The sequence below is a fragment of the Ursus maritimus genome, unplaced genomic scaffold (assembly GCF_017311325.1).
Source record: "Ursus maritimus isolate PB19 unplaced genomic scaffold, ASM1731132v1 scaffold_22, whole genome shotgun sequence".
In the NCBI taxonomy this organism is placed as follows: domain Eukaryota; kingdom Metazoa; phylum Chordata; class Mammalia; order Carnivora; family Ursidae; genus Ursus; species Ursus maritimus.
The window spans coordinates 23,106,439-23,115,447 of NW_024424675.1; the positions used below are offsets into that span (position 1 = coordinate 23,106,439).

A 9,009-nucleotide genomic window follows, 5' to 3' on the forward strand; every position below is an offset into this window, starting at 1 on the left:
AGGAAGCGTTCATGCCAAGAGCAAACACTGAGAGTGGCTTTGGTCAATATTTGTGCCCCTTTCCACTGAGTCCGCTGTTTGCCCCGGCTGCAGTGAGGGCCAGGAGGCCAGGAGTGGGATGTGAGGGAGCCTCTGGCATACGAACAGGGCAGGGGGGGCTCTGTGCTTTCAGGGGAGGGCTTGCTGGTGTCTGTGGTCCCTGGCAGTTCTGTGGGCACTAGTGGGGATCCAGTACACGGTGGGCTTGGGCTCTGGGCCTGGTACTGGTGTGGAGTCAGTGGGAGCCATGAAGGGCTCTGGAGTGGGAGAAGTCTCCGAGTCCTTTGTGCCTACACCCCAGCTGAGTCATGCAGAGGAACAGGTGGGCTTTCCCTACGGTTACGCTATCACTTCCCGCGCACAGTAAATGCACAAACGCATACACACCCCCGCCCCGCTCATGCCAGGAAACAGCCAACTACTCACACACACGCACCTAACGCCACACACACACAGACACACTCAGCGTACCGAGCCCACATACGCACACTATACACAAAACTCCCACACCTGCACTCATGTGGGTTCACGCACACGGGCAGGTCACACAAGCCAACACGCTGACACGGCCACTTCACGTACACACTCGCACGCACTTTCCTCTGATGCTAGTCGTTAGCACCGAACGCGTATGCCTGTGCGTGACCGCACACACCCCATCCGCACATACATACGAGGCGCATGTGCACGCACAGCTGCTCGGGCCGCAGGCAGCCGGGCGCGGGCTGGAGCCGGTGACGCGGAAAGGGACGATGGCTGCGTCGACTGTGAGCAATAGGCATCTGGAGGGAGGCTGCGGTGTGAAGCGGCAGGGACCGGGTCGGCCACACGCCCTCTCGTCCGTTGCCCTTTGAGTCAAGGTTCCGTGTGTGACCAGGAGCGGGGCTCCGTCAGTGACTGGGGCTGGGGCTCGGGTAGCCTCCAGCTCCTCCTAAAACCGTCACGTTTCTGGGGGAGCTTAGGGGCGCCAGGCCCGAGAGGTTAGTGAGTCATCCCCCTGACTTGGGGCATCCACGTCCTCCTGGGCCTGGCCAGGCCTGGCTGGGGTGATGAGGGGGTCCCCTGAAGAGCAGTCCTCTTTCCAGAGATGTCTTGGCCTAGGAGGCCCCGGAGCGGCCCATCCCCAGGGTCTTGTAGCCGTTGGCAGCAGCCTGGGTACGTGGCAGCCCCACCACACACATGGGATGAAACATTTTGGCAAAGGCCGTGTTTGCAAGGAAAACACTTGCAACCACAGGCAAACCCGCCCCTCCCTGGGTCCCTTCACAGTGGGCCCTGCACACCTGGGAGCCTCATAAAGCAGCTTCGACACCTGCCAGGGGCTCAGGAGGCCTTGGCTGGGGCTGAGAATCCACCTGTCCCAGGAAACCACCTGAGGTAGGAATGGGGATGGGGCTGGCACTCCTCCAGGGAGGACCCTCGACTTCCCCATCTGTTCAATGGGCATACTACTTGCCACCGCCTTCTCCGGAAGGGTCCATCCCTGGTCTTGGTTTGACTTCAGGCAAGTGCCACTTTGCTGGGCCTCCATTAAGCCCATCTCAGCAGTGGCCCCTCAAGCCCGAGTCAGATGCAGATCCGTCCGCTGGGCTGGGAGGGGTTGGGGGGCCATGCAGAGGTCTGCTTTGAGGACATTCCTCACCTGGTACAGGATGAGATGAGGCTAGGAGCCCCCCTGGGTCCTCCCCCGGCTGGGTTCGAACAATGGGGCCGCTAGGATGGGCGGTCACATGGGCTGGACTCCTGGCATCAGGAAACACAGCTCTGGGCCTCGGGGTGGTGGGCCCAGGCTCTATCCTCCGGGCAGGAAGCGGCTCTCAGTCTCCCTACCCAGGAACCTCGTCCTCCCGCTCTGGCATGGCTTGGGTCCTCTAGCCACCCCTAGTTTGCCGTGTGGCCTTAGGCAAGGCCACGTCTTCTCTGGGTCTTGGGGCCTGCTTCCAGACCAAATCTCCCCGTGGCTCCTGAGGAAGCAGGCGGGGTCCTTCCCAATGCAGAGACGCAGCACTGATGTGTGGGGGGTCTCGGGTAGGGACGGCATCACCACGCAGGGCTTGCGACCTCCAGGCTGGGGTGGGGTTCAAGCAGCCGGAGGGGGCGCATTCTGGAGAAGCTCTCTGATGATGCTTGTCCCTACCCCAGCCCACAGATCTTGGGGGGCCATGGCCAGGACAGCCGTGGCTCGGGCACACGGCCTGGGTCTGCTGCTAGCACTGCTGCTGCCCGTGGTCGGCACCTCCCTGCCGGGCACCGTGGTCAGACTCAACGAGGCCGTGCTAAGCTACGGTAAGAGACGTGCCGCTGGCCTATCCCGTGGGTGTCTGCGCGCGAGCGCGCGCACCGTCCCGTGTGTGTGTGTGTGTGTGTGTGTGTGTGTGTGTGTGTGTGACCCCAGAAGCCCCACGAGGACCTGGATTTTATCTCATGTGCCGCTGTGTCCCTGGCCCCCAGGCAAGGTCTGACAAAGTGCTGCTCAGCAAACACTTAAAAAGTGAACGCATGCGTGGGAGTGTAGTCATGTCCACCATGCGTGCGCGCGTGCGTGATGGTGCTAGCGTGCCCCCCGTGGTGTGGGCGTGGCTTGGTTTGAGTGACTACTTTTGCTTGTGTGCCTCTGTGAGATGTGCCCATGTGTGTCCTTGAGTGTCGGGGAGGGAGTCTAACCACGTCCACCATGCGTGCATGCAGGTGCCACGGTCCGTGCCTGGGTGTGTGTACACAGGTGCGGCGGCTCTCCCTGGGGGCATGCATGCGCGCGTGCCTGCCAGGGTCGGTGGGTGCACGTGCACGCTGGGGAGGGGTCTAGCACAGTACTGGAGGGGGTGTCCCAGAGCTAGAGCTCTGTGGGGCACACGGAGAAGACCAGCCCCGCCCTGGGTCCCCTTGGGCAGGGTCTCTATCCTGACACTGCCCATCCTTTTTTTTTTTTAAGATTTTATTTATTCGACAGAGAGAGAGACAGCCATCGAGAGAAGGAACACAAGCAGGGGGAGTGGGAGAGGGAGAAGCAGGCTTCCCGCTGAGCAGGGAGCCCGATGCAGGGCTCGATCCCAGGACCCTGGATCATGACCTGAGCCAAAGGCAGACATTTAACGGCTGAGCCACCCAGGTGCCCCCTCCCATCCTTCTAAGACCTGCCCCATTCCCCGAGGAAGGCACAATGAGAAAACCTAGGCCCAGGGAGGGACAAAAGCGTCCCCCAGACATCCCCAGGAATGCCACCAAAGCTGGGTCAAGGGTGAGAAATCAGAAGCTGTTTCCCCCAAGACCGGACCAAACTCAGATCACAGTGTGAGACACTCAGGTCAGGCCATAGAAGAGATTTTCAGTGGCCCAGGCCACGAAGCACTGAGGCAGCAGTGTCCCCGTGGAGCCTACACAGCCTCCAGGACCTTGTATCCGGACAGAGAGGCAGGCGGTGAAAGGGGTCAGTGACCCGTGTTAGTCTGCACCTGACACATGGAGCCATTCACGGAAGTGACACACAGGGACACGAGGCCTACTGGCCATCCTCCCCCTGCCCGTCCTCTGTGAGGCTCCTTTGTCCCCAAAGAGCCATCCCAGGCACACCTGCCTGTGTTCTTGGTGGAAATCCAGCGGGAGGCCCAGGCCGCACACACCTCTTTCTAAGGCGGGGCTGGGTAGCTTTTTCAGAGCACTTTCCCAATCCCATCTCACAACTCCCTGCGTTTAAGCCCGGTGTCAGGGGAGCACTGTAGATAGAGTCCAGGTGCCTGGGTGTGAGTCTTGCCTCAGCCACAGAAGGCCAGGCTGGAGAGGGGTATCGAGAACATAGCGACCAGTGGCTCCCTGCTCCAGGTCTGAGGAAACTAAGGCCCAGGGAGGTGCAGTGACTTGCCCGTTCCCACAGTGAGTCTGAGTGAAGGTCAGGCCTCTGGACTCTTCATTGGTGCTCCCTTCCAGCCGCATTACCTCTCGTCTTCATTCCCCTCACATCGGATTGTTTAATTAGCACCTCCCTCGCCTGGCAGCACAGGTGCGTGAGGAAGTCCAAGGGCTGGGGCGCCAGGTGCCTCCGCCGATCCAACTTCCCCTTTGCCAGGTGTCTTCACTTCTCGGTAAAGCGGGCACAGTGAGTAACTCCGTCACTCAGAACAGTGCTTGGCCCGAAGGGAGCGCTGGAGAAGTGACAGTCATGATTATTACACGAACAAGTAGCAACAGTAAGCGCTATCATTTACTGTGCACCGAGGCTTTACAAAGACATTATGGGACGGGTACCATCATAATCTTCGCAAGTTTACAGAAGGGGAAACTGAGCCACAGAGCAGCCACATCGAGAGTGAGCAGCAGAGCTGGGATTTATATCCAGAATCCGAGGGACTCCAGAGTCCTCAACCTCCGGCCACCCAGAACAGCACCCCCACCCTCTGCCCCACTCTACCGGGAAATGCCCCACTCTACCGGGCTCTAGAAGAGATGGCATCTGATCAGAGTCTTACAATAGGGCAAGGATGTTCTTGTGTTTGATGGGTGGGGCAGACAAGTAAGATTTGGAAAGGCAGAAGCAAGAGAGGAAAGGCATGCCTGGCGGGGCCTGGTGTGAGTACTGCATGTGCGATGGGCTCACGGGGAACCAGCTGTCACTCCTGCCCTGTCCCCGCCTGTGGGCAAGTCTCTGAGTCTGCTCTGCCCAAGATGTGGGGCGGATGGTGGTAGGTGGTGTGGTCTTGCTCCGTGGCCCCGGAGGGCAGACTGACCTTACCCTGCTCTGGCCCCACAGTGTCGGAAATCGGGAAAGCCCCTCTCCAGCAGGCCCTGCAGGTCACAGTCCCGTACTTCCTGGACTGGAATGGAGAGGTGTACCAGCCCACCAGGTGAGTGGGGGAAAGGCTTTAGCCCGCTCGATGAGTACCCCACGTGTAGGCGAGTGTTCCCACCAGCTAGACGAGGGCTTCCCTCACCTGGTTAGATTCTCCCACCCTGCAAGTGAGTGGTCACAAGATGATTGAGGAGGTGGGACAAAGGTGGAGACATGGGCGGGGGGCTGGTGCCTCTCAATTAGTGGATTTCTGCCCCCAGGGGCCAAGACTCTAGCTCCTGGGTCCTCAGGGCTGGCAGGACCCATGGCTACTTTCTCCAAAAATAAGACACTGAATTCAGACACGAGCCTGAGCCTAAGCAGCCCCCCCCCCACGCCCCTGCAATGAACAGAGACTCAAAGGCAGAGGGAGATGGGGGCCCTCTCAAACTCAGATCCAGGGGCCGGGTGAGTTGTCCCCCACCATGTGGGAACGGACTCACTATTGCCGGATCTCTGGATTCCCAAGAGAAGTCATATATATATTTAAAATCTATCCAGTTTTGAATGATGGCAACTAATTAAAAAACATCTGAAACTTGAAAACACCGTGTGGACAAACCGGTAGCTGGTGTGGAGGCCGCCAGCGCGAGGCCCCGAGGGTGGGGCTGGGGTCCTGCCCTTGGCCGACGGTGAACAGGGAACGACGCAGACACACCCAACAGTCGAGGATTCCTCAGGGCTTTAGGGTTGGCCACACGTGGCTGTTGGCCAACAGCACTGAGTGTCTTTGTTTGCAGAAGTGGGAATACATCCGAGGTGGCTGTCGAGTGAAAAGGAGCAGGTCGGCCTGTGTCGCAGAGTCACAGGAAGATGTCCACTAAGTGCCAACAGTGAGAGTGTTTGAGGGTGGAGTTTTGATGTGACTTTTCAAATTTATATCATTTTGTAGTGTCTGAATTCCCACCCCCAGCTATGGTGTAGGGGAAAAGATGACTCATTTAAAAGTTACTTAGAAAGTACTTAGCAATCAGAATAGGCAGCTTGGAAGGGAATGAGTTTCCTGTCCCCCACCAGCCTAAGCTGTTGACTGGAATGCTACAGAGGGGATTTCTGCCCTCTCTGCGTCCCACCTTCCAAGAGTCCCCGCCCTCTGTCAGAAACTAAAATCCCTCCAAGACCCAACAATCATCTCCCTCAATTCCTGCCCCAGGCTGGGAATCCTCTCTGCACCCTTTCCCTGCCAGCTGGTTGTCCAACAATGGCTTGCATGCCCCCTAGGGTGGAGAACTCACTACCTTTTCCTCATTCTATGGTCCAATAGTCAGAGTCCTTCCTCATAACATCGACAGTGTGGATATGGCTCATAACACCCGCACCAGAGTTGATTTCAAGGTTTAATGGGGGCCACCCTGTCACCTCCATTCCCACCCTGCAGGATCCAGATTTTGGATATCCATGTGCCCCAATTCGATCTGAAATTCATTGCCGATTTTGGGGTGCGCATGTTGGTAGCAGCCAATTTTACTTTCCAGGTCTTCCGGTGAGTGAATCTCCTGACGGGGGTGGGCAAAAGGATTTTCAGGGAGGCTCCGAGGGGCAGAGTGAGGGGAGAGCGGCTAGCAATTCCCAGGTCCCGCACTCAAGCACTCCCTGTCCAGTGCTCTTTCCCGCCCTCCCGTAGGGGAGGGAGACAGTGAGAATTTGAGACCCTGGGCCCTGCTCCGCAGCTGTGTAACCGGGCGGCGGGGTCCCCCCTGCAGCCCTCAGTCTCCCGCTCTGCGAAGTGGGGTGAGAGTCCGCAGCACAGCCCTGGGGGATGCAGCAAACGGCTCCACGCTGTAATTAAAATCACACCTGCCCTTCCCCAGTGCGAGGCACAGAGTAGGTGCTCAGTAAATGTCGCCATTGGAATTATTTCTGTGTCCCCGTCACTCCGAACGTGTTTGATTTCCAAACGATCGGCCGGGCGTTCGGAGGGATCTCTTGGATTCGCGCTCCGTGCTGCCACCGTGTGAGCCTCACTGGGGGCCGGCTCCGCGCCGGGCACTTGCACACGGCTGCCTCACAGAGAGCTCAGCACAGCCCTGAGGGAGAGGTGCCGTCACTCTCATGCCCATTCGACAGAAGAGGCAACTGAGGCTCAGGACGGAGAGTGACCGGCCCAGGGTCTCACAGTGAGAGGGTGCTGGAAGCCAGACTCCACACCCATCTTCTGCAACGTCTGTGACCCCGAGCGGAGTTTGGAGGGCCCTGAGCACGTCCCAGGGGGGCCGTCTCACACTGAGTGGGGGTCCTGCCTGTGTCAGGTGGAGGGCAGGCTCAGGCCGGGGGGCGGTTCGCAGGGTAGGCTCTGCTGGGCAGTGCCGCTGGGGCTCAGGAACAGTGTCCCGCGGTGTCCTGCAGAGTCCCAGAGCCCCTGGAGCTGACGCTGCCCGTGGTACTGCTGGCCGACGCCCGCGTGGCCCAGGGCTCCATCAGGACCCCCGTGGTCAGCATCTCTGCCTGCTTCCCGCTCTTCAGCAGCGCCGTGGTGTTTGAGGGCAGTGGCGGGTGAGTGCCTGGAGGGGGCAGGGCTGCAGAAGCCGGCACCAAGGCTGGGGTGCCATTTCCGGAGCCACGAGGGGCCTTGGAGACCCCCAGTATCACACCTGTTCCATGGCCGAGGACACTGAGGCTCAGGAAAGGGGAGGGACTGGCCCAAAGTCACACAGAGAGTGTGCAAGCCAGAGGCCATGTCCCCTCTACTGCACCCTCACCCCCCTGCAGCCCTTGTTGTCCTGAGCACTGGGTGTTGTATGGAAGTATTGATTCGCTATATTATACACCTGAAACTAATATTACACTGTAGGTTAACTAACTGAAATTTAAATAAAAACTTTAAGAAACCCTTAGGTACCATAGTTTCCTATGGATCCCTGCTGAGAAACAACTTAGACCTATCTCCCATTGTTCAGAGGGGAAACTGAGGCACAGAATGAGGAAGGCACTTTACTGGCTGTGTCCCAGAGAATTGGAGCCCAGGCAGGAAGCACCCCCAGTCACTGGGCTCAGAGTGGCCATGAAGCCAGCTGGCCAAGAACGTGGCCGAGTCCGGCCTTTGCAACGTCTTCTCCATCTCCCCCACGCCTGGCCTCATTATCTCGTTTTGGCCACTTCCAAATCCCGAAACCAATGACCTCTTCTTTGAGGCTCGGTTTCCTCATCTGTGGGGATGATGGTGCTGGCACTGTGTCCGGCACATGGCAATATGTGGAATGGGACTCGCTGGCCCCCTGGCTCAGGGGAGACGCTTCTCTCTCAGACGGTGGCTCTGCCAGGAGAAACGGGCCCGAATGCGTGACCCGGAGCTCAGGAGTGCTGTCTCTCTCTCACTCTCTCTCTCAGCGTGGCCCCTGGGCTGCTGGTCCCAGTGCAGAAGCACATCGAAGCTGTGCTACGGAATAAGGTAAAGGACCCGCTGTCCCGGGATGGAGGGCCTTCTGACCCCAGGAGCCGTGGTGGGTGAATGGGGGCTTGTAAGCAGGGGAGAGACTGGGATTCTTCGTGCTTTTTAAATTTTTTAAAAATTTACTTTATTTATTTGACAGAGAGAGCTCAAACAGAGGGAGGGTCAGAGAGAGAGGGACAAGCAGACTCCCCTGCTGAGCGGGGAGCCCGATGTGGGGCACGATCCCAGGATCCCCAGATCATGACCTGAGCCGAAGGCAGACACTTAACCAACTGAGCCACCCAGGCGCCCCTGTTATTGCTTTTTTTTAAAAATAGAAGGCCCTTCATGGAGCTTCTCCATTCTTCCATGAGGGCAGGGAAGAGACTGGGGCGAGGGTCCAGGGCAGTGATGGAGAGGCCATGTAAGGGTGGGTTTGGGGTGGGAGGGGTTCGGGGGAGGGAGACTCATGCTCCTGGGCCGGCCCCAGTTCCGGGCTGGAGGACGGGGACGGGGCGGTGCTTTCAGGGGCCATGTGGCTTATGAAAAGAGACAAAATGAAAGTGGACAAGAGCATGGGCATGGGAGCCAGGTGTGGCCTGGGTTTGAATCCTGGTCCCCTCCTTCCCAGCTGGGGTACATGGATGAGTCACCTAACCTCCCTCTGCCCCGATTCCGCACCTAACCTCCCTCTGCCCCGATTCCGCACCTGTCACGCAGAGAGCAAACCTCCCCCGCGGGCTGGCGGCGGGGGGGGGGGGGGGGGGGGGGGGGGGGC

The 9,009-nt window shown here is 58.9% G+C and overlaps 1 protein-coding gene across 1 annotated transcript in view; it reads left to right on the forward strand.

The window, feature by feature from the left end:
* Positions 1 to 2,201: 2,201 nt before the first annotated feature.
* The window catches only part of BPIFB2 (BPI fold containing family B member 2), a 16,655-nt gene continuing 9,847 nt past the window's right edge, over positions 2,202 to 9,009 (forward strand). The window contains exons 1-5 of the mRNA XM_040638667.1: positions 2,202 to 2,325; positions 4,784 to 4,877; positions 6,240 to 6,344; positions 7,208 to 7,354; positions 8,189 to 8,249. Of these exons, the coding sequence (XP_040494601.1) occupies positions 2,202 to 2,325; positions 4,784 to 4,877; positions 6,240 to 6,344; positions 7,208 to 7,354; positions 8,189 to 8,249 (531 nt within the window). The remainder of the gene's footprint in view (positions 2,326 to 4,783; positions 4,878 to 6,239; positions 6,345 to 7,207; positions 7,355 to 8,188; positions 8,250 to 9,009) is intronic.